The 26,940-nt window shown below is 33.2% G+C and overlaps 1 protein-coding gene and 1 non-coding gene across 2 annotated transcripts; both read right to left on the bottom strand.

Moving 5' to 3' along the window:
• Positions 1 to 4,670: 4,670 nt before the first annotated feature.
• On the bottom strand, positions 4,671 to 7,966 carry LOC120086598 (ankyrin repeat-containing protein At5g02620-like). Its single transcript, XM_039043329.1, has 3 exons — positions 7,394 to 7,966; positions 6,846 to 7,261; positions 4,671 to 6,229 (listed from the first exon to the last, which is right to left on the bottom strand). Exons 1-3 carry the CDS (start codon positions 7,848 to 7,850, stop codon positions 5,216 to 5,218), a joined length of 1,887 nt encoding a protein of 628 aa, XP_038899257.1. The 5' UTR covers positions 7,851 to 7,966; the 3' UTR covers positions 4,671 to 5,215.
• An 18,266-nt stretch (positions 7,967 to 26,232) lies between these two features.
• TRNAR-UCU lies at positions 26,233 to 26,305 on the bottom strand. The gene has a single exon. It is a non-coding gene; the product is annotated as a tRNA-Arg (tRNA).
• Between the last annotated feature and the right edge of the window lie 635 nt (positions 26,306 to 26,940).

Genomic DNA, 26,940 nt, shown 5'->3' with positions numbered 1-26,940 from the left:
AAACAAAATCCACGCGCTAATGGTCATCAGAGAATCGCTCTTGGCGGAGGTCCCACGGTCATTCTTGGAAGAATTTGTACCGTCATTTCTTTGTGAACAAACTATCAAGTAGTACGCACGAAGGAGATGTTCACAGGTCTTCGACAGATATCTTCCTTTCTTTCATGAGCCAGTTAATTCCTTGAAGTTGGGGATAACTTCCTCATAGAACCTTCCTTTAATAGGAAGACCCCCGAAGGACCATAAATCCCATAAAAATATTGACAGTTCACCCGCCATGGTGTGAAAGGTGTTGGTGGATGGGCACCAAGCCTCACAAAGGGCCCTATAACACCACTATTGCAGTCATGTGTGTACAAAGAGGCCATCACTGCATTGAACATACGAGTATCATAAAGACGTTGTTCGTTTCGACCAATAACAAACTCTAGCCATTAGGGACCTTTGTTATGGCATTCCAATGAACTTCGTTTTCAGTCAAACGACGGCCGAGAGTTAACACTCTATCATAGTTAGAAGTCTCGTTGTGGATGGTAGACTTTAAAGCCCACACTTTCTTATCTAAAGTCAAAGACACTTCCATCGATAGTTCAGTAGCCATCGCATCGCCATTCAAATCAGGCCAAATATCCGCAAAGGGACCATCCAATGACTCCTCCACAGGAAGCCTAAATTAAAAAGAAAACGGGGAGCTTCTGTTCAAAAAAAAAAGGAAAAAAAATGGATAGGCAGTGAAGAGGAGAGGGGCTCGCGGCTCGGGATTACAAGCTGAAAAAAAGAAAAGAAACTGGGAGAATTTTTTTTTCTCCACCTTGTAGTTTGATGGGATGAGAATGCAACAGGCCTTGAGTCCTATTTATAGGACTTCACTGAATCCAGACTCAAATCAAGAAATCTAAGATTTGGTTAAATCTAAATTCTGTTTGGTTTAAAATTTTATTTTAACCCCTTATTTTTTTATTTTTTTTTTCTACCCCTCCTTTTTCTAAAACTATTGGCCACGTACCAACCCTTTTTCATTAATTAAGTTTTACCTCCCGTTCTAAATTCAAAATTTCTAAGTTTTATCTCTAAACCAAATTAAATTGGGGATGGAACTTGAATTTTTATTTTAAATTCAAATTAATTAAGTTTTATCTCAAAATCTAACTAAATTGGGGTGAAACTTGAATTCTCATCCTAAATTCAAAGTTTTTGAGTTTTACCTACAAATCAAGTTAAATTGGGGATGGAACTTGAATCTTCATTTTAAATCCAAAATTTTTTATCTCTAAAATCAAATTAAATTGGGGACCAAAGCTCGAAGTTTGTTTTTGTAAATTTGGCCATATCCTAAATTTATTTCTTAGAACTAAATTCTTAAGTTTTAACCTCCAAATCAAATTAAATTAAGGATGAAACTTGAATTTTCATTTTAAATTCAAAATTTGTAAGTTTTGTCTCTAAATCAAATTAATTTGGGATGAAACCTGAATTTTTTTTTTTTTTGAAAAAAAAAAAAAGAAATTTGAGAATTCCTACTTTTTATCTTTCCAAATCAAATTAAATCTGAGATTTTCTTAAATTTTGGCTTACCTCTATTACAAATTTGAGTTAAACTTGTGCACTAAATTCACGTTTAATTAAATTGGAGCATCGAAGTCAAGACCAAATTACTTACATCTCGATGTCGGCTTTATCTTTTTCGAGATTTCTCCACCCATATTTGTGCATAAATCTCGAAAAGAGACATTTGTTGGAAAAGAAATTTCGGATCAATCACGGATCGCCAGGTCATTTATTCAATTAACGACGAAATGCCAAAATCATCAAATTTGAGACCAGTTAAGAGTCGACATGTGTCCAAATATAAATTGAAGACGAATTCTGATGACGTCACGTGTTTTCGTCACGAACGTTGGGTTGAGTAAAATTAATTTTGTCAATTCGACATTATAATTGAGTGTTGGTCCATTTATGCCCAAATGTGGGCTTAATTTTGGTCTAAAATGTCAAAATATGCCCAAATCCAATTAATAGAGCCCAAAAGTCAGGCTCAAGTCCAATTAATAGAACCTAGGTCAGGCTCAAGTCGCCCAAAGACCAGGCCTAAGCCCATGAGGCCTATCAGAGAGCCCTATAAATAGAAGAGTTTTCTGGGTCAGCAATTTTAGCTTTAGAGAGTCTAGAGAGAATTCATCAACAAGCAGAAGACTCAGAGAATCAAGTACTAGAGATCGGACCACATCAAATCAACTTCAACTCCACGAAATACGTTTCTCCGAAAACTTCGTATGAACAATCATTTTTATATTTGTATAATTTTGTATCTTCACTATTTTAAAATCCACCAACTTTTAAATAAAAACAAACAAAAAAATCATTTCCTTCTTTTTCTTTAAATAAAAGAAATTAATTTTTTTTTCATTTAATTTTTTTTTTCATTTTTGCATTTTAGGAAGAATAAAATTTTTGTGATTTAATTTTAACATTTCATAAAATAAAATTTAAAAAAATATATTTTTCAATTTTTTGCATTTTAAGGAGAATAAAATTTTGGTGTTTTAATTTTCATATTTCATAAAATAAAATTAAATATGTTTTTTCTTTGCATATTAGGGAGAATAGAATTCTTAAGTTTCATATTTTGTAGGATAAAATAAAAGTTTTTTTTTTTTAGGGAGAATAATGGTTTCAATGTTCTATTTTTTTGTGTAAAAAATTATATCTAATCAATTTTGTAAGATCTAATTATGATAAATATTTTTAAAATCAATCAAATAATTCTCAATTATTTTATTTTATTTTCTTCTTTTAAATTTGATTTGATCTATTTTTTCCTAATCAAGATGGTTTGAAAAATCTGTAATTGGAGATTGATAAACACATTCTGAATACCAAGAAAGAAAGAAAGAAAGGAGGAAAAAAAAAAAACCAGCCATTTTCTCTCTCAAAATTTCTTGTTTCTATCATTCTCCATATTCTTTTCCTAATGTTTTTTCTCCTTAAACACGTGTATTTTTCTCCCTAAAATACATCACCACTATTTTTTTTTTCTCACTCATTCTCCTCCACTTTTCTCCAATAATCTCCACTTTTCTCTATTTCTCATCTTTACTTTTTCTCTATTTTTTCAAGTAGGTGGTTTTATTTCTTATTTTAATGTTCCTTTATTTATATGCTAATTTGTTTAAGTTTTGTTTTCTTGTTTAAATATTAATCCAATTAATTTTTTTTATCCATTTGATTCGTATATACATATTAAGTTTTGTAAAGCCTTGCTCATATTTGATTAATGTATTGTTTGTATATTAAATCTTCAGAATATTTTGTTTTCTTATTTTTATTTTAGTTAATGTTATTTTCATTAATATTATTGTTTGATTTTTAGAAATATCTAAGATTGATTATTTAAGAACCTTATTATATTAATGGTATTCAATTTACGATATGTATTTAAATTTATTTTTCGACTTAATTCTGTATTTCCAATCGTAAGTTTTTTCATTGACGGAATCTTGAATACTCGGATGCTGCTGCTTGGATTTGTTAGGTAAAAAATCAATGTATTGGGATGCCAAGATTTGATGTTAATATGTCTTATTTTAAACCAAGTTTTAATTTTAAAAAAATCATTTTTACATTTGTATTTTATTTTCTATTCTTCTATAATAAAAATATATATTTGTTGAAAATATGTATTATTAAAAAAAAATCTTGTCATAAAATGTATTTATTTCTTTAAATAATAAATTTTAAATATTTTTGAAGTCGTCCATAAATATTTTCTTCGATAATAACAAACAAGAAAGAAAGTTGAATTCCATTACCTTTCTTTTTCCTTAAAAAAGAATAGGTTTTCTTAAAAATGGTTTCCTTTCCCAATTATTTTAAAAATAAATAAACCAAATTAAAATTGATTTAATAAATAATCATTTCCATAAAAGAAATTGCAAAAGATTCATTTTCACCTTTTTAAATAAATAAAACTAAAATCATCTTCCAAAAATATTTTTGAAAAAAATATAAATTTTCTTATGATGGAAGTTAGGAATTTAAAATGTTGACTTTCTTAATATTCTTGAAAAGATAATATTAAAAGAAATTAAACATTTTCTTATGACAGAGATTAGGAAGTCAAGTCTTGTGATGATGAATTTATTTTGGGATGTCAAATTAAATTCAAATACAATTTCCTATGACCTTTAGACGAAGTTCTTTATAGGTAATAATAGTGATTAATAAAATAGGGGACATTTAAAAATCAATAAAAAAAGAAAAAAATCTTACAAAAGGCATTTCTTTAATAACATGATAAAAAAAATATTATTTCATTTTGAAATAAGTGTTGTGGTAATATCTTTTCCATACACAAAAGATCTTCGGACCTTTATCTTTTCTTTGTAGACTAATTTAGCATAATTTGGATGTCCAATCACACCCTCAAAATCAAGACCGGTAACAAGGTCAACCCCTCTGCGTTGCAAATTCCTAGCAACAATACTTTCAAAAACTCTTTCCAATACATTTTCTCAATCTTTTTTCTCTTTCCTTTTCTGTTTGCAAAATATATCTTTCCAAAACATTTTCTTGAACCTTTTTACTTGAACTTTTGTTTTTAGAAAATCTTTTTTCAAAATATTTTACAAACTTTTTGTTTCTTTTTTCTAAAAAATATTCACAAGGTAGGAGAGATTAAGGGATGTATCGAGACATTTCAATTAGGTTGATACCTCTTTAAGAATCCTCATCACGTCCCAAGATCAAAAGCTAAATCATTAAATGATGAAAAGATAAAAAAAAAAAAGCTAGAGAGAAGCTCGAAAGTTTGTTTACAAAAAAAAAGCTTTCCAGTTGAACGATTAGAAGCAATGCTATAATTACAAAAAGGGCACTTTTGGAGCACCAAAGAGTCGCAAGATTGAGCACATCTTCCCAAATATGGTTTACAGTCTTGCCACCGTTCTTGAAAGTCCGATCATTTCGTTCCAGCCAAATACACCACGGTGTAGCTCCAATAAAGCCTCCAAATAAAATGTTCCTTTTCGAAGTATTCTTCATTTTGTATAAGATTAGAAAGGGTAGCCTCCATCGATCGGGGCAATACATGTCCAGCAACAAAAAACCTATAAAAATGAAACCAAATCTCTCTAGAGTAAATGCAAGAAATAAAAAGATGATCAAGATCAGTTTGACTTCTTTTCCCCATATTGATGAACCAAAGAACAAAAACGTTTTAGAAAGATCGGTATCCTCTTCGATAACAATTCTCAATATCGGAATTCAAACTCTCTACTTCTTCCATTTCCATGGAATCCTCCTTACTTTCGCTAATTCTTATCCTTCTCCTCTTGTTTGATTTATGAACATGGTGCTCAATTAACATCACAGTCAACCCAATAAACACAGTCCCCAAAATACCCCCACTCACCGCCACAACCACCATCGCCACCCATTTCCCCTTCCCTTCCTCATCATCTTCTTCATCATGTGGTACCACCACCCATATCGCCGCCACGTACCCCGTCGCCATGCACGCCACCGCCACCCAAATCACCTTCTGCGCCACCGCCACCACCACAATCTGCGGCTTACGCCGGAACGGAATCACGCTGATCAAAACGATCACAACGGCTAAGGAAGTGAACAAAGCGACGTCGTTGCATATAGTGAAAATTTTGAAAGCTGACGTGTCGCCCACAGTGGATTGACCAAGTCTTTTCTTACTTTTGTTGTCTAGTTGTTGGTACACTCCGCCGGGGGGGTTTATTCCGGCCGCGAATGTGACGGTTGCGATTAAAATCGCGACTAAAACGACCGTGTTTCTTGTGTTTTGGAGAGCTTCCGTGTAGATTTTAGTACGGTGTCGTTTCGCGGGAGAGTTATTGTAGTGGTTTGTTGTTATAATTGGATTTGAGGGCGATTTTTTAGGGTCCGATTTTTTGGATTCGGATTGGATCTGGGTTGTTGGGGCGATAAATTCTTGGCCTTTCTCGTCCACGTGGCTCCACCAGGAGTGGCTGGAGGAGGATGCGGCGGCGTTGGTCCGATACGTGGAGGCTATTTCGGTGTCTTGTGTAGGGGATAGCATTTCGGCGTATCTCCGGCCGCCCGATTTTGTTAGTAGGTCTTCGAGTCGGCGATTTGCGGGCGTGTCTCGGGCTTGGTCGAGGATGTCGAGGGCGGTTTGTCCTCTGTAGTTTCGGGAATTTATCTCAACCCCTGTTTTTCTGATTAAATACTCTGCTATCTGCAGTCAACGGACATTTAAGAAGGCTCATTTAATGTTAAGTTTAATAGAATTATTATTAAAAAAAAAGGTTAATTTTGGATCTATTTAGGGTTTTTTAATTTAAGTACCGTTCATTCGTTGAGCTATACATGATTGTTGAACTATGCTCTCACGCTTTTAGTTTATTTAGTAAATTTTAATTTTGTTTGCTAAAAATAGAATTTTAAATTTAACAAATTTTTTAACTATTTAATTTATTGAACACAAGATTGAAAGTTTATGATCTAATTAAACATAAAATTTAATTTATATCTATTAAATCAATTGATTTTTATAATATCTAAATATATATTATATAGCTATTAGATATTTTAAAATTTCAATGATCTATATTTTTTAAAATTTAAGGACTAAATAGACACAAATTTAAAAATTTGGAGACTAAACTTATAATTTGACTAGAAAATAATAAAGGTTTGTTTGGAATAACTATTCAAATACATGAAAACATTTTTTTAGATTAATTTGCGAATTTAATTTAATTTAAACCCAAGATTAAAAAAATAGGGAGTAAATAATAAAAACTTTTTGTGTTATTTTAAAAACAATTTCATTTCAGAACGATAGTAATCACCTGATGTCGGTGTCCAGCGATAGCAAGATGAAGGAGAGTGTTATTATAACGATCACGAGAGTACAAGAGGTTGCTTCCATTACAGACATGGAACAAGTACACAAAGGCATCGTATCGGCCGTATCGAACGATGAGATGGAAGATGGTTTCTCCCTCTTTGGTAAATTGGTAAAACGCGGAAGACGCCATTGACAAAAAATCTTCAAGAACTGCAACTTTCCCGTTCATGGCGGCCAAGTGCAATGGCGTGTACCCGTTCTTGTTGTATTGCATAGCCATGTTTGCATCTCGTTGTAGCAATGCCCATACCATCTCTCTCATCCCTTTGCTGCAAGCTATGTGCAATGCTAAGTTTCCATTCAAATCCGCCATTTCTGCCACTCTTGGACTTGCATTAACGAGCTCCCTTACCATATCTGTCATTCACAAACCTCAACTATAATTTCACATCTCCAGCTTTCAACTGGGTGATTTTGAAAACTTTCATTTTTCACCTTCAATTTTGAAATTTCTAAAAGTGTATATATTAAAACTTTCATTGGTTGTACCTGTGTGTCCATTAGAAGCAGCAGCATGAATACAAGTTTGATCAAAAGCATCTTCCTCCAAACAACTTGAAATTCCAATTTCAACCATCAAAAGGGTCACCACATCAAGATGGCCATTGGAGCAAGCAACAAAAAACCCACTTAGATTCTCAACGTTACGCCTTGAAGCAACTTCATGATTGGCTTCAAGAAGCACTTTTACAACTTTCACATGTCCATACCGGCAAGCTTCATGAAATGGCGTTTCCAAGTTCTTGTTCTCAGCCAAAACCATCTCAGGACATGACTCCACCACTTCCTGTACTATGTCAACATGCCCTAATCTCGACGCGAGATGCAACACCGTGTCCGAAACCTCCTCAGTTCGTTGCCATACGATCGATTTGTTTTCTTTCATTAAGCTCAAAAACAATGGCATCACATTCATCTCAATCGCTTGCATGAGATTTTGATCCATACTGACGAGTCAGTCGATGAATATTATTCTTTTTTATCTCGAGATTAAACGAGAAGAGATTGAATGGAGGAGGGTCGAAGAAGGTACGGTTTTTATATATGTAGTTTGGGAATGATCAAATCAAACTTAAATTCTTGGAACCTGCCTTCTGGTTGGCTTGCAAAAGGTCAAGTGGGAAATTGATATATATCACCTAGTTATTCTGTTTCAATTAAGTTATTTGGGTGAAGGAAATGGGTTTTTTCCATGAAGTTTAAGCGTAGCCTTCAATATAATTTTGCTATGTAGAAGTTTTCTCCACGCTGTGGAAATAATACATTGACTTTTGCTCAAAAGGATTCTTCTTTTGTCGCGTTTTGCAATTTACTAGGAAGGAGAGATATATATGGAGATTTATATCTCATTACACCTATTTCACACGATATTGAACCAAATATTTGATGCGGATGAAAGGTCATTAGTTCAAATTCATAGTCAAATCAAGAAATTTTTATCACTAATGGAGAGTACTACAAGAACTAAGAATGATGCCAAAAAAAACGTTTAAAAAAATCCAAAAACGTCGCCCAAAGTTTTCTTGGAGAAACAAAAATCGTTGCCAACTACATTAGCAAAGTATCATAGGGAGAGGATCTATCGGCAAAAGTACTTAGTATCGGTAGAAGCTATTTTTGTCCACGCTAAGTAAGCAACCAGAGAAAATCATACTTTTAATTTTCCGATATTACTTTTCTAGTGTGGAAAAAAATAATTTTAATAACAAACAATGTCTGGTAATATGATATCTCTATGTGTTAACTTAGATATATAGATGAGCTTACGGTAAGGGGATAATTGCTTTAAAAAAAAAAACAAAAATTAAAGTCAAAATCGTGAATTTAGTTGAAGATCAAACTATAGTACATTTTAATATTTTAGTGCCGACATTATGAAAAATCTAAAATGTTTTTTTTTGGAAAAAGAGTCCAGTGGTTGTATACGCTACTTGGAAGTTGGACACCAATCAATAAACTAGTTCTTGTTTCTTAATTTAATTAAATTAATGTGGACATTAGTTTGTATTATGAATATATAATAGAAAACAGATATTCATTGCTTAGTATCCCAAAGGCCATGTGTCACAATTCATGTTGTCCATGTGTCATGTAGTTATTCATGTTTGTTGTTAAGTCCACATTTTACTTGCTACTTTACCTATAGTGACATTTGGTGGATCTTAAAAACACACTAATATTGGTGAGAATTCCACTCCCACCAATTTTCATATTGTCCAATTCCATGATTTTGGTTATTTATGTTTTATTTATTTTATTTTCTAATTTTAGTTTTTATTTATTTATTATTATTATATATAAAGTATTTATTATTATTATATATAAAGTATTATTATATTATATTTTTCATATCCGTATTCTCGTTGTGCTCCTCAATTTTCATAACACGTTATTAGCACGAGCTCCTATCGTTTTCCCGCTAAAGGTAGGTCCTAAAGAAACATGGATCATTTTCATATGTTGGGTGTTTCAAAAATGAGCAGAGAAGATCTATGTTTGGCAGACAGTATAACTACACATATACTTACAAATAAAAAATACTTTTCCAAATTGACAATGCTGAAAGCAAAAGTAAATATAATATCAGGTTTTGCAAATTTGATCAAAAGTTTTGAAAAAAAAAATATTATTTTGCCTAGAGGAACAAAATTTACAATTGACAATGCATTGTACTTTAGTCAATTAAAGAGAAATCTTCTAACTTTTAAAGATATACGTTGCAATGATTATCATATTGAGACTGTTAGTAAGAATAATGTGGAATATCTATATATCATATCCACTATTTCAAATGAAAAACGTATATTAGAAGAGTTGTCTGCTCTATCTTTTGGATTGTATTATACTCATATACGAGTAATTGAAACATATGCAACAATGAACCTGAAGTTCATGAATCTAGACATATTTACAATTTGGCATGATTGATTGGGTCATCTAGGGTCTATAATGATAAGGAGAATTATTGAAAATGTGGACTCATTAACCCACCAAGTGGGGACTGAATCACCCGCATTTTTAGAACGAATTCATGGTGATATATGTGGACCCATTAATCCACCAAGTGGACTATTCAGATATTTTATGGTATTAATAGATGCATCCAGCAGATAGTCACACATATGCTTATTATCAAGTCGAAATCTTGTATTTGCAAGATTATTTGCTCAAATAATTAAGTTAAGAGCACAAATTCTTAATGATACAATTAAGACCACTCGTCTAGATAATGTTGGTGAATTCACATCCCAAGCTTTTAATAATTATTGTATATCAATTGGGATAAGTGTTGAACATCATGTAGCTCATGTTCATACACAAAATGGTTTAGCATAATCATTTATAAAACGTTTACAATTAATTGCAAGACCATTACTTATGAGAGTTAAGCTTCCTTCATCTGTATAGGGACATGTTATTTTGCATGCTACGTCACTTGTACGCATTATGCTAGTAGCTTGTCATAAGTACTCGTCATTACAATTAGCTTATGGTCATGAGCCAAATATTTCTCATCTGAGAATTTTTGGATGTGCAGTATATGTTCCAATTACTCCACCACAACGCACTAAGATGGGTCCTCAAAGGACGTTAGGAATATATGTTGGATATGATTCCCCATCAATTATTAAATATCTTGAGCCCCTGAAGGGTGATGTATTTACTGCATGATTTGCTGATTTTCATTTTAATGAGACAAATTTTTTAACATTAGGGGAGGAATTAAGTTGGAAAAATAAATTACATGGAATACATCGTTATTATCTCATTTAGATTCCCGTATAGATCAATATGAAATTGAAGTTCAGAAAATAATTCATTTGCAAAATATAGCAAATCAATTACTAGATGCATTAAGAGATGCAAAGAAAGTAACTAAGTCACATATACCAGGTGCAAATATTCCATCAAAAATTGATATCCCAACACAACAAGTTGTCACTAATGAGTCTGAAACACGCCAGAAGCGTGGTAGACCAATGGGTTCCAAAAATAAAAATCCTCGAAAACAAAAAATAATTAATAGTAAAAGAAACTTAGTTGAGGATGTAAATACCCATAAAAAAATCCTCGATATGATTAATGAGGAAGGTGAAATACCTAAAGATAATAATGAGATTTTAATAAACTATGTCATGACAGGAAAAAATGGAATCGAACTAATGTAATTATTGACAACATTTTTGCATATAATGTTGCTCTTGATATTATATCTGAAAATGAGGATCCTTAACCAAAATCTGTTGAAGAATGTCGACATAGAAAAGATTGGTTTCAATGGAAAGAAGCAATCGAGGCAAAATTAAACTCAAAACGTCGGGTTTTTGAACCTGTGGTCCAAACACCAGAAGGTGTTAAACCTGTGGGATACAAATGGGTATTTGTGAGGAAAAGAAATGAAAATAATGAGGTCACAAGATATAAAGCAAGACTAGTTGCACAAGGTTTTTCACAAAGACCTGGTATTGATTTTAAGGAGACGTATTCTCCGGTGGTGGATGCAAGTACATTAAGGATTTAATTGGCTTGACTATGTATAAAAGTCTGGATATGCATCTTATGGATGTAGTCACAACATATTTATATAGATCTCTTGATAATGATATTTATAAGAGAATCTCATAATGATTTAATGTACCTGAAATATATACATCAAATTCTCGGGAATAGTATTCAATAAAGTTACAGGGATCACTATATAGATTGAAACAATCAAGACGGATATGGTACAATCGCCTGAGTGGATATTGATTGAAAAAATGATATCAAAATAATCCAATATGTCTGTGTGTTTTTTTTAAAAAAAAAATCACAATCAGAATTTGTTATTATAACTGTATATGTTGATGACTTGAATATAATTGGAACTTCTGAAGAGCTTTCAAAGGCAATAGAATATCTTAAGAAAGAATTTGAGATGAAAGATCTCTAAAAAACAAAATTTTGTCTTTGTTTGCAAATTGAGCATTTAACAGATGGGATATTTATTCATCAGTCATCTTATATAGGAAAAGTTTTGAAAAGATTTTATATGGACAAAGCACATCCATTAAATATTCTAATGAAAGTCCATTCATTTAATATAAAGAAAGATATATTTCAACCTCGAGAAGATAATAAATAATTTTTTGGTCTTAAAGTACCATATCTTAGTGTAATTGGTGCACTTATATATCTTGCTAATAATACAAGACCAGATATTGCATTTTCAGTAAATTTATTAGCTAGATATAGTTCTTCTCCTACAAAAAGACATTAAAATGGAATTAAGCATATACTCCGTTATCTCTAAGGAACAATCGATATGGGTTTGTTTTATTCAAATAAATCAAATTTTAATCTAGTTGATTATGCATATTCTGGATATTTATCTGATCCACACAAAGCTAGATCTCAAACAGGTTATCTATTCACATGTAAAGGAACTATTATATCATGGCGATCGGTGAAACCGACTATAATGGCCAATTCCTCAAATCATGCTGAAATTCTTACAATTCACGAGACTAGTTGAGAATGTGTATGATGTTTATGATGTTTATTAGTTAGCATGATGTTTATGTATGCCTTCATTTATTGAGGTTTGAAAGGACTAGATGCACATAGAGATATATGAATGCCAGCATGATTTGAATATATTATGATCCTTGGAGATTCTGTTGAATCTGAAGATGATGATATGTATATGTATGTTATAGAAATTTATATGTATGTTTTAGAACCATGATGATGAGATGTATATGTATGTTATTGTAGGATTGTATCAACAGCAGCGGAAGCACAAGGATCATCTAAGTACTCAAATTCACTAATTTTGGCAAAATATAAAGCATGCTTTTGCAGAAACAAGTGGGTTTCAAGACATACCTCTTGTAGAACTTCTTCAAAGCTCCATCTCCAGCTGCTATCTTCTCCATATCTTGTTGCAGGCCACCTCAAGATCTTCCCCACAATTCTCTTGGTGCTCTAGATTGAGTTGTGGGACTCAAAACAAGTTTGAATCAAGGGATGAAGGAGAAAAGCTCACTACAGCAACCTTGTTGAAGAACCCTTTCTTCAATCCAAATTTTCTCTAAAATTCTCTATAGATTGCATGCCCGATTTTCACTCCAATCTCTTCATTATATTGTAGATCAACATGCAAAGAGAAGAGTTGTATGAGTTGCAACTCATGCTTGGAGAAGACAAGGCCAAGACATTGCTTCATGTGTGAGCTACTTAGGTGATGGATAATGGAAAAATCCTTTTTTCCATTTTGTGTGCTTTGTTTTCCAATTTTTCCAATTTTATCCAAAAAATCAAAATTTGATTTTATAAATCTATTTTGATTTTAAAAATGAAAATTTAATTAATTTCATAAATTAATTATTAAATAAAACTTAATTAATTTAATATCAAATATTAAATTAATTAAACACCGATTCTTAACATGGATTCCTATTCATGTCTTTAATATTTAAATCATATTTAAATATATAAATTCTCCTATTCCGTTTAATTCTAAAATTAAACATCTAATTATATATCATATAATTAATAATTCCCTTAATTCTAATTTGAACGTTTCAAATTAACTTATCACGCTATTCTAGAGCTATCCGTTACGACCTAGTATAGGGACTTCGTGGACCTACAAATCATGGGCTCCAACGATCCGAGATTAATTGGCTAAACTCATTAGACCAAATTAATCCTCATTCGTTAACTAATGGGTCATTCCACTAAAGCCCATAGTTGCACTCCCCTCACTGTTGTTATGTTATGTCCACATGATTTAACCATAATCAGTAAGTCGACCCTTCACAAGTTGTTCGTAATAACGGTTGGGTCAAATATCTGTTTTACCCCCAAGATTATGTCTTATTTCTCAAGTCTCTACTGATCCTCTAATGAACAACTGGTTTGTGATCCAATCACCATATTAAACTCTCTCAACCCTGTGAGAGGGTAGGGCCCCTTGTTCAAGACTTGGATTCAGTACTTGAAAGAGCAACCTTTCTCCTATCCCTAAATCGAGTAGGTGTGATCTCCGTCTTGCACCCTATGTCCCCAGCTATCTATCCGATCTTACCCCTGAAATGGGAGTCTTATTGAGCCGACGTGTTGAGCCAACCCTCAAATATGAAAATCTAAGGGCAATCCCAAATAAACAGGAGTTCATAATTAGCTCAGGATTAAGATCGAGTTACCTAGGTCATCTAGGTGAAATGGTCAGTCTTAAACAGTAAACAACATTATAAAGTAAGCGGGACTTATTTTTTGGTCCTGATCTTATGCAAACTCATTGCATAGGACGCCCTCACTCCTCATATCATAATATGCATGAATTAGGATCACATCGTATGTAGCACTTTACAATTCTTTGTAACAACTACAGAGTAGGCCGCATCCGATGGTGTTGTTAGAATAAGGTACCCAACCTCATTCATGTACCATAGATCATTTTGACTATTTACTCAAACCTGATCCACTATTATGTCTCCACATAAAGTTCAAGTACTCATACAGTAATCATGAGTCTTAGTTTATTGGATTTAGACTTTCATACAATTTATGAGATCAATAACAAGTATATTGATAGTAGAAAATGTTTATTGTTTTACAAACTGCGAGTTTTTAGGACATAAAACCCAACAATACTCCCACTTGGACTAAAACTCCAGTGGATCAATATATGCAAATCTATACAATGTTGAGTTTATATGGAGAGAATAAAATGTACAAATACAATAAACTAGGGCATTACAATACCCACAAATTCTCCCACTTGTCCTAGTGATACAAAACTCGTAGACCTAGTCCTACTAGGTGACCCTGGAACACTTTAGCCGAGAGAGCCTTCATAAATGAATCAGCTAAGTTATCTTGGGAAGCAATCTGAGTGACAATGACGTCTTCTCTGTGTACAATCTCCCTGATGAGATGGTACTTCCATTCGATATGCTTTCCCCTTTTATGGCTTCGTGGTTCCTTTGAATTTGCAACTGCTCCACTATTGTCACAATAGAGAATGACAGGCAGATGCATGTTACGAACTACTTCCAGATCTATCATGAACTTTCTGAGCCATACTTCTCCTTTTGTTGCTTCTCTTGCAGCTGCATACTCAGCTTCCATTGTGGAGTCCGCAATACAACTCTACTTGATGCTCCTCCACACAATGGCTCCTCCATTCAGAGTGAATACTTGAGAATGTTTTTAACAGCAGTCCAATGGTCATGACCAGGATTAGATTGATATCTGTTGATAATTCCTACTGTTGGGATTGGTGTCCTAATTCTCCCGGAGTCTCGTTGTTTTGTAAAGATGCACATTGTTCAAGGAATAAAATAAGTGTTATTTAATTCTGGCATATACTCATATCCAATAAACAAAGCTCCTTGGTTATCTGATGTGAACTTAAGCATGTATATGTGATATACAAGTGGATCATGCCTTAAGTGATAGCCTAAATCGGTCTGTAGTATAAGAATTAAGGTGGGATACCTGATCCTAGTGACACTACGGATACGACCCGCTTTGTAGAGGTCTGCAAGTGTTGTAAACTACTACAGATGATAGATCCTGACCATTCATGTGGAGACGTGCAGCGGGGATGTCCTATACAAAGAATTTGTATAAGACCTGGACTACGAGATGACTAGACTCTATATATAACGTCGTTGATACTAAAGACTTGCATCTCACCTAAACGACCATAAGTGACATGACCTCAATCCTGAGTGTTTTGTGAACTACTGCCTTTGAGGGTGGTTCTTTGATTAGTATGGGTGAGAGTGGCTAGATTTCCAACTCAACATGCCTACCTTTTTGGGGATTTGTTTGATCTAGGAGTTGAGAACTCAATTCACAATATGGAATTCACTTCTTTCCCGAAACAGGAATAAGTAGAGAGATTACTCCCTTAAGGGCTGATTCCGGGCTTGAACATGGTGGCCACAGCTTCTCTTTGGAAGAGAAGACTCAGTCATAGTAAGACTATGACTTATGTTCATTAGAGGGATCAGTGGTACTTAAGGAGACAGATATAACTACAGAGGCATAACAGTTATTGGCCCAGCTATACTTACGAGCGATCTGTGAAGGATTGTCGCACTACTGATTGGTTAAGATGGACACATAATATATCTGTAGTGAGGAGAGTTCAGTTGTCGGTCTTTAGTGGAGTGCCTGGCAGTTAACGGATGGTAGATCCCGTGACTAAAGAGTTTAGTTAGTTATTCACGTACTGTTGGAGCTTCGGATCTACAGGTCCATAAGGTCCCCTTGGTAGCTTGGATTATGTTGAACATCAGTTCTTGATATTGATTTGAAATGTTCAAATTAACAAGAAGTATTTTGATTATATATGATATAATCGGTATGATGTATGAGATACATCTACTGGAGGATTGATGTAAATGAGATTTACATTAAGTATCATGAAATAGAAAAAGAACTATGGTTTATATGTTTCATGAGATGAAATATTAAAACTATAGGTTATAAATATAGTATGATAAGTTGGTTATCATTTATATTTATAATAATATTAATTATTAAATCATTAATACTTTTTCTTTTTAAATAACCAAAGTAGTGGGTGGTTATTGGATCATGTAACCGTGAGTTTAAAAGGAAATTGGTTTCCTATTTTGAAAAAGTTTTTGAGTTTTCTCTCCGGCAAAAAAGAAACTTACGAAGTCGTTAAGTAAATATAGATTCACTAAACGACGGTTGGGCGAGCTAAACGATCGTGCAGTATTTACTAAACGAATCGCATAGCTTTGCTAGACGATCCCTGGCCGCACGGTAAACGATCGTGTGAGTATTATGCAACAGATTGAGGCTAAACGATTGCATAGCTTTTGCTAGACGATCGCATAGTTTTATCTAAACGATAGACATTGACCTATACGATAGGTCTCAGCCATCTCCCACTTGCTCAATCGTGTACGCGATCGTTCTTTCCTCCCTTCGTTTGCCTCACACCAAGTCCGAATAGAGCCCACCCTCTGGATTCTCACACCGAGAATACCAAGGTCGCCTTGTTAGTTGTGTCAGACTCAACTCGACACCGTCGAGATTTTTCTAAAGGCCGTTCGTTGTGTTGTAGAGGTCGTTCGTGACCGAGAGATCATTGAGGACGAGCGCGAAGTGTTCGTGCTGTGTTCGTGCGGTGTTGCGGTCATGTAGATCGAGCGCTCGTGGTTGTTGTTGTTCGATCAGAGGTGCGCAACGGAGCGTGGAGACGCTTCTACCTATGTGTGTAGAGTTTTACTCTTTGTTCCTTTGTATTTTACATGCTGTAATTTCTGTATGAATTGCATAACCGTTTGTTTGAAGTCGACTGTAAATGATTTGTTGATTCATGATTGTAATTTGGAATAGTCTTGTTCCGCTGCTCATGGAAATCTCATTTCCAATTTCCTTCACCTATGGCATAGCATATATCGGGACGAGTACACAACATTGCATACATCAAATCCCTACTACAGATGCATATGGAATTCAATTCATCTCTTCAACTTCTTGAGGTGTCTTAGGACTTTGTTCTTTAAACAAGTGAATTCCATGCCTGAAAGGTAAAGATCCTTTCTTGGAATTTTGCATTTTATATCTAGACAACATCTTGTCTATATAAGATGCTTGAGATAATTCCAATGTTCTGTTCTTGCGATTCCGAACTATTTGGATTCCAAGAACATACTGTGTTTCTCCCAAATTTTTTATTTGGAATTGTGAAGCTAGTCATCTCTTAACGTCAGCTAGATATTCTACCTCATTCCCAATAAGTAGAACATCATAAACATACAACACCAGAAAAACGACAGTTTTGTTGACGATCTTCTTATATATACAGGGTTCGTCAATATTTTGTTCAAAGCCATAATATTTGATCACATTGTCAAATCTCATATTCCAGGATCTAGAAGCTTGTTTTAATCCATAAATGGATCGATTAAGCTTGCAAACTTTGTGCTCTTTACCCTGCTATATAAACTCTTCTGGTTGAGACATATAGATACTCTCTTCAAGATAGCCATTCAAAAAAGCTGTCTTGACATCCATTTGCCATATTTCATAATCATAAAATGTGGCTATGGACAAGAGTATTCTAATAGACTTTACCATGGCAACTGGAGAGAAGGTTTCTTCAAAATCTATCCCTCTCTTTGGGTAAACCCTTTTGCCACAAGTCTAGCTTTGTAGGTCTGTACTTTACGAGGTTGGTCTCGTTTTCTCTTGTAGATCCATCTACAACCGATGGGTTTTACCCCTTCAGGTTGATCTATAAGATTCCAGACATAATTAAAATACATAGATTCCATTTCAAGGTCCATGGCTTTAATCCATTGGTCTTTGTCCACATCGTTCATTGCTTGATTAAAAGACAATGGATCTTTTAAACCATCATCTGGTATGATGACTTGAGTTACAGTTAAACCCATGTACCGGTTAGGCTGTTGCACAATCTTCCCATTACGACGAGGTATTCTCAACTTTTGAGAAGGATGTGAAGTATCAGTTTCATCAACAACTCTTGTTGACAGACCTGCTCTATCAACAATTCTTGTTGAAGGATCTGCTCGACAACAACTCTTGTTGATACATTTGTCGTTTCTCTGGACATTTCTTCTATTACTAGCTTACTACGAGGTTGATGGTTCTTTATATAATCTTCCTCCAAGAAGGTTTCATTTGTCAATACAAACACTTTATCTTCTTAAGGATCATAAAAGAGACTACTTTTAGTTTCTTTTGGGTAGCCTACAAATAAGCATACTTTTGAACGGTGTTCCAGCTTTTTAGGATTCTGCACCAACACATGTGCTGGACAACCCCAAATCGTGAAGTGACGTAAATCCTTTACGTCCCATCCAGAGCTCGTAAGGCATTTCAGAAACGCTTTTCAAGGGAACTATGTTCAAAATATACACCGCGGCCTCAATTACGTGTCCCAAAAATGAATTTAGTAACTGAGCGTAACTCATCATGGAACGAACCATATCCAATAAGGTTTTGTTTCTCCTCTCTGCCACACCGTTCTGCTGAGGTGTGCTAGGGGTTGTGAGTTGAGACCGAATTCCATGTTCTATCAAATAGTTCTAGAATTCAATGTCCATATATTCACTACTTTGATCCAATCGAAGTGTTTTAATCTTTTTACCTAATTGGTTTTCAACCTCATCCTTATACTCTTTGAACTTTTCAAAAGTTTCAGACTTTTGGCGCATTAGGTAAACATGCCCATGCCTAGAATAATTATCTATAAAACTGATGAAATATTCATACCCTCCTCTTACTCTAACATTTAGAGGCCCACAAAGGTCGGAGTGAATCAGCTCTGGGGGTTCTTTAGCTCTAAGACCTTTTCCAGAAAAAGATCTTTTTTTCATTTTACCCTCAAGACAAGACTCACATCTGGTAATGAACTGTCTTCTAACTTATTTAGATGACTGTTCTTAACCAATCTCTCAATCCTATTGAGATTTATGTGACCCAGTCTCAAGTGTCAAAGATAGGCATTTGGAGAAATCTTCCTCTCCTTATAAGTCCCAGCAGTTTTAAACATCTCTATGTTCAAAATAGCTTTGACCTTAGTTGATTTTAACATGTACAAGTTATTTTCTAATTTTGCAGAGAAAATCTATTTATTTCCCATTTTGATGAATACTTCACCATTTTCAAAATAAACTTTATAATTTTGTTCTAGCAAACAAGAGACATATATTAGATTCATTTTCATAGAAGGAATATAATATACATTTTTCAAATAAATGTACTTATCTCCTATAAATAACTTCATATCTCCCACTGCTTTGGCGAAAACAATCTCCTTGGTCTCTACCTTGAAGATTGTTTCACCTTCTGTCATTTGTCTCCAGGAACTTGTTTCCTGTGAGATAGTACATACATGATTAGGACACCTGAATCAATTATCTAGATTTTATCGTTTTCCACTAAACATGCTTCGATAACAAGTAAATCATATTTATCTTGTTGTTTGAATTCAGCATTCTTATCTACATAATTCATAATTTTAGATGAGTTGGGAGATAGAGGACAATCCTCTATTAAAACTCTGTTGGTGTAATCAACCACTAGTAATTTATTTGTTGATTTGATTTTACTGTTAATAATATTGGAAGTGAGTATTCTAGAATTTGACATGCTGATAAAATATAAACAAATTATAATTAGAAAATTGTAACTAAATCCAAAGTCTAGTTTTAGCAAAAAGTAATAATATACCCATAACCATTATTTATTTGCAACGATATTTTAGTGAGTCAAAATATGTACTACCGTGGGGCAGTCAAATACTCCTTCCCTAAAACAAACAATTTTGACCAAACACTATCCCCGGAATAACTCTTATTCCTATAGTACTTACATTCCACCAGAGGTATGCATCTAAAGGACATAAATGCCTAACTTGACTCTAGTAGTGGGGTTACTTACTGAGTATTTAATACTCATCCTTTCTCATGTTGTTGCTTTAGGTAAGGGTAGAGATGCATCGACAATTGACAAGCAGAATCCGTGATCGAGCCACTAGGACCAGATTTATGCTTCTGCTCATGATATTTATATTTCTTTTCATGTTTTTCAACTTTCAGTTCTGATGTTTGAAACTTACTATTAAGATTTGTTTTCAGGCCTATTTATTATCATTTATGATTTATGGGTTCCCTATCGTTTGTTTTTAATATTTGAATTTATTGAAGGTCTTTTGAATTTACCTTATTTATTTAGCATATATTTCACTATAAAAGGGTGTCGTTTTAAGTTTCATGCATGCATGTGTTTAGTAACGGCCTAACTTGAGTCCTAGGGGGTCGGGTTGTTACAAAAGATCTCAGAAAAATAAAATTTTGCTTTGGTTTGCAAATTGAGCATCTTATACAGGAAAAGTTTTGAAAAGATTTTATATGGACAAAGCACATCCATTCAATATTCCAATGGAAGTCCGTTCATTTCATATAAAGAAAGATATATTTCAACCTCGAGAAGATAATGAAGAATTTCTTGGTCCTGAAGTACCATATCTTAGTGCAATTTGTGCACTTATGTATCTTGCTATAATACAAGACTAGATATTGCATTTTCAGTAAATTTATTAGCTAGATATAGTTCTTCTCCTACTAAAAGATATTGGAACATAATTAAGCATATACTCCGTTATCTCCGAGAAAAAATCGATATGATTTTGTTTTATTCAAATAAATCAAATTTTGATCTAGTTAGTTATGTAGATTTTAGATATTTATCTGATCCACACAAAACTAGATCTCAAACAGGTTATCTGTTTGCATGTAGAGAAACTGTTATATCATGGCGGTCAGTGAAACAGACTATAACGACCATTCCTCAAATCATACTAAAATTCTTGCAATTCACGAGGCTAGTCGAGAATATGTATGGCTAAGGTCAATGACTCAGCAAATTCGTTAAACGTGTGACTTGTCTTCTAATAAAAACCTTCCAATAATATTATACGAAGACAATACAGCTTGCATAGCCCAAATCAGAGGAGGATATTAAAGGAGATAGAACAAAGCATATTTCACCGAAACTTTTCTACATTCACGATCTTGAAGAAAATGACGACATTACTATTGTTCGAAGGATTATCTGGTAGACTTATTTACAAAGGCATTATCAACCGCAACTTTTGAAATATTGGTGCACAATATTGGAATGCGGTGACTCGAAGATCTTAAGTAATGTTTTCATGAGGGGGAGTAAATATATTGTATTTTTTTAAAAGTATGTATTATATGAAATATGTACTCTTTTTCCTTCACTAGGCTTTTTCTCATTGGGTTTTTCCTAATAAGGTTTTAACGAAGCATATTTCATATATATATGGGCATCTAATGGGGAGTATTATGAATATTATAATAGAAAATAGATGTCCATTGCTTAGTGTCCTAAAGGCCATGTGTCACCATTCATGTTGTCCATGTGTCATGTAGTTATTCATGTTTGTTGTCCATGTAGTCCACATCCCGCTTTGCCTATAAATAGTGTCATTTGATGGATCTTAAGAACACACTAACATTGGTGAGAATTCCACTTCCACCAATTTCCATATTATCCATTTTCATGATTTTGGTTATTTTATTTTATAATTTTAGTTTTTATTTATTTGTTATTATTATATTATATTTCTTCCGTACTCTCATTGTGCTCCTCAATTTTCATAACAATTTGGATAATTTTTAGATTTTCCTGTAAGCTTTAATCTTAACAATTGTTTAATGTAGTTATATAATCAACGCACATACAAATGTGAACTTAGTGAATCCTGACTAAGGCTCCATCTGAGATTGTTGTAGCTTTTAAAATAATTGTTAGTTGTTGTGCTTTTAGAAAAATCAGTTGTGAAAAGAAGTAAATTAGTGCTTAGTAAATTTCAGCTTAAACTTGAAAAAGTAGATTGGAGTGCTCGGTAAATAAAAAAAAAAACATCTTATTTTAGATATAATAACTAAAACAGACTTATAATCAATTTTTCAATTTTTTTTAAAATAATGTTTTTTTAAATATAATGACAAAAATAGGATTGGAAGGAAACATTTTCCAAGAATAGATGTTTTGGGAAACTATTGACAAAATTGGGGCAGTGGAATCGTGTACCGGGTACACGATTTCCATGTGGAAAACTCGTGTACCCGGTACACGAGTACTGTTTAATCTAGTCAGCACCATGTCGGCTGACTGGTTGATTCGATCAAACACAAACTCGTGGACTCGGTCCACAATTTTCTTTTTTTCTTTTTTTTAAAGTTTGTTGACTATTTTTTTTTTAATTGTAGATGTACAACAATATTAAAACTTTAGGAATTGGTCCACAAATTCCTTCATTATTAAACTTAATTATATATTTAATCTACAATGAAAAACATCTTGCACTCATATTAAAAAAAAAAAAAAAAAAACCATGATATTAAAGAATATTTACAATTAGTTCTTTAATTTACAATTTGAAAATGAAAGTTTACATGAAATTTAAAAAACGACCCTCCCTGCCCTTACCCCTCATGTGGTTGTTTTCATGTCCCTCTAAATTAGATTCACCCTGTTGTCGCTGTCGTCTACGACGAATATGTCTTTGATCGGGTCAGTTAACATTGAGTCGTCTTGTTTGTTGAATAATAACTTCTACGTTGACCAATGTTTGCTGACACATTGAACCCAATTCTGGTAAGTTGTTCTGCACTGAATATTGTTGAACATCGCCGATAAAATTATTTTGTACAATAAAAAAATATATAAACAATATTCATATTATATATATGGAAAATGTCTGATTTTAAATCTCTTACCATGTAGTAATAGTAAGCGCCGTCAGGTGTGATAAATCGCCTCGTGATCGAATTGTACCAGGGAAAGTAGTCGTGTTATATAGCTAGCCCATTTGTTAATTCTCCATGTGCACAATGATCATGTCGTCCATGCCAGTAGGATAAATATTTCGCATGGATTCGACGCTAGTCTTGGTCGTGCTTACCTCTCAATTCGATCTGGTATAGTGCTAGGAGTGTATAGGACAACGAAGGTATCGTTTGTCGCAGACCGAACTGTCTCAACACATAGATGATACAACTCTACTATATGGAAGCATATAAGAGGGCTAATGGTCAACTAAATGTCTTCACCATCACGACAATAATCAGGTAAAGATGACCAAATCTGTTGTATGTATGGCGTCCAAATAATCTGATAAAAAATAATAATAAGTATACATATTAAATGTTTTAAATATTCATTTATATACACATTTACTACCTGATTGTGCATCAGCATGTCGAATATTTTTCTATACACGAGCAACATATTTGTTGACTGTTCAGAGGTAGCTAATACACCATTTCATCTAGAATTATAAAAAAATACAATTAATTTATATTCTTACATAAAATGGTAACGAAATAAATATATAAATGAAATAATACCTGGCACTAAGTGGACAATGATCTGAGGTCTATAGTTGGACTTATGATACTATAATTGGAAATCGATCATAAGCCCATACTTGTAATAGTATCAGTGGCCCTGCTATTTCCAACGCTTGTGCATTGGAAGCTCGACAAAGTTCTCTATACAACTATGCAAGATATGCACCACCCCACGAGTACGTACTAGCGTACTCGAAATCAGACAATAGTGGGAGGAACATGAGTTGCACTAGAGTATTTGACTTGTCAGCATATAAAAATCCTCCAATAAGCTGCATGATGTATGCTCGTGCGTACCTACATACGCTGATGTCGTCGGCATCGGGAGATAATTCTAGAAACTGGGATGCCAACCAAGGGATACTCAATCTTGATCCCTTCAGATCCTCTGGTAGAACGCCTAAGAGCTCTTCACAAACGTTCTTTCAGTCATACTATAGTGAACCTGTCAATGGTTGCCCGTCCACTCGTAACCCAAATTGTATGGCAACATCCTGTAGCGTAATCGTACATTCCCCACAAGGCAGGTGAAATGTATGGGTTTCTGGTCTCCAACACTCAACTAGAGTAGTAATAAGGTGCCAATCAAGCTGGATGAAACCAATTTGTGCAACCCCAAGAAAACCTGTCTGCGGAACATATGGAATAATGCGGTGATCAAATGGGATAGTATGCTATGCAGTCGCCTCCCTTCTCCAACAACTCAACACTACTGTGGAAGAACTATCTGTGAACGATGTGTATTTTGTTGGTATAATTATATAGGATTAGAAGAACCAACCCAAACATACATATATTTCTAAGTTTAAATTAGCCCAACAAATAAAAAAAATATAAGACCTAAGATTTAAGATTTATAAACATATACATATAAGATCAACCTAACAAATACATATAAGATCAACCCAACAAATACATATATTTCTAAGTTTAACATACATATATTTCTAAGTTTAAATCAACCCAAACAAATAAAAAAAAAAAAATATAAGACCTAAGATTTAAGATTTATAAACATATACATATAAGATCAACCTAACAAATATATATAAGATTAGCCCAATAAATATATATATTTCTAAGTTTAACATACATATATTTCTAAGTTTAAATCAGCCCAAACAAATAAAAAATATAAGATCTAAGATTTAAGATTTATAAACATATAAATATAAGATCAGCCCAACAAATACATGTATTTTTAAGTTTAACATACATATATTTCTAAGTTTAAATCAGCCCAAACAAATAAAAAAAAATACGGACGATTATATATTGAAAAACAACTGGAGAAAGAATTTTACCACAGAAGCGTTCGGACGATTTTAGACGGACGAACAAATGGGGGACGATTTCGAACAATTTTGTACAGACAGAGGCGTTTGGAGCAAATGGAGAAACGCAAATGTTATATGACAAACGGACGAACGGTTTCGAGCAAGTGGAAGCGTTTTGATGCACAAGACAAAAGAAAAATGAGAAGATTTCGGAATTTTGGCCGGAGAAACGCAACAAAAGAAGCAAGATTTCGGAATTTTCGAGCAAAATCGTTCGGAAGGCAGAAGGCAGAAGGCAGAAAGCTCTCGGTGAGGAAGAAGAAGGGGCAGGCGGCGATTTATTGGAGAGGAAGTCGTGTATCGGGTACACGACTTAAGATAATTGTGTACCGGGTACACGATTACCTCAGTCAACCCTGCATGACTGCCACGGCAGACTGCACATGCCAGATGGACAGGGACTCGTGTACCCGGTACACGAAGCTAATCGTGTACTGAGTACACGATTAAGGTGTAATCGTGTACCTGGTACACGATTTAAAAACCTATTATTGGGAATATTTTTCCTTCAATCCTATTTTTGGGAATATTTTCCCTCCAATCCTATTTTTGTCATTATATATTAAAAAAATATTATTTTTTAAAAAATCCAATTTTTCTAACATTTTGTAATTTAAAATTTTAAATAATTATTTAGTATGATAAATTTGGTTTGTTGTAGATTAATTTTTAAATATTAAATAAAATAGCTCTATTTAAAAATATAGATATCTGGCATTTTTAAAAAAAAAAAAAAATTGATGCATTTCACTCCTGATTTAGAGAATCTAAAAGCTAATAGAATACCACTTTTAAAGTAAATGTGAAATTAACGTGTTTGTTAAAAATTATTTTAACAGATTTAATAAAATAAAAAAATGATTAAATTTTTTTTCTAAATGACATTTTGACGCAACTAATACAATATCAAACCTAGCCTAAAAAGGCTAGAGTTTAAGAAAATTTTTAGAAACCAATAGTTTAAATATATTTTTCAATAATATATTCTTTTCCCTAAACTTAAACTAAGATTATTGCAAAAATGTTGAAAAAAGAAAATATGCACGCCCAGTGGGACTCGAACCCACAATCGCCTGATTAGAAGTCAGACGCCTTATCCATTAGGCCATGGGCGCTTTTGTTTTACAACCCCACACCTTATATATAATTTCTAACATTTTATTTAATGGTTTTATTATTATTATTATTATTTTTCAACTTTAAACTTTCGATTTCATCTCCAGAAAATATATGAAAATTTTAACATATTTGATTTTAAACTTTAAAAAATTTTACACTTTTCACCTCAATCAAACAAATTTTCATTTGAGTTATAGAAAGTATTTTGATATATTTTCAATGAATCATGAAACATATCGTATAATAAATATTTTGCAAAGAAAAACAATAAGTTAGCTTCTTTTTCATTTGGTTGATATCTATGAGTTTTAACAAAGGTTAATTTGTTCAAAGTTTTATAGCATTGAAACAGTGAGCTTATAGAGATTTTTACTTTATATTATTATTAATGTTATAGTTAGTGGGTGTCAAATTAGAAATTAAACTACCTTGGAGAACAAATTCTCTAATTTACTTTCCAAATTTATAAGAATTATATAAATTTTGACTGTTATTCTTTTGGTGTCTTAATTCATTCTTTTAATTCTATCAATTATATGTCATGTAACGTTACTATTGTTCAATGTAAACATTCACACACAAAAAAAACATAGAAAAAAGTCAAAAAGTCATAGATTGGATTTAATATGAA

This window comes from Benincasa hispida, chromosome 9 (assembly GCF_009727055.1).
Source record: "Benincasa hispida cultivar B227 chromosome 9, ASM972705v1, whole genome shotgun sequence".
NCBI lineage: Eukaryota > Viridiplantae > Streptophyta > Magnoliopsida > Cucurbitales > Cucurbitaceae > Benincasa > Benincasa hispida.
This window is presented reverse-complemented; position numbering and strand designations above follow the sequence as displayed.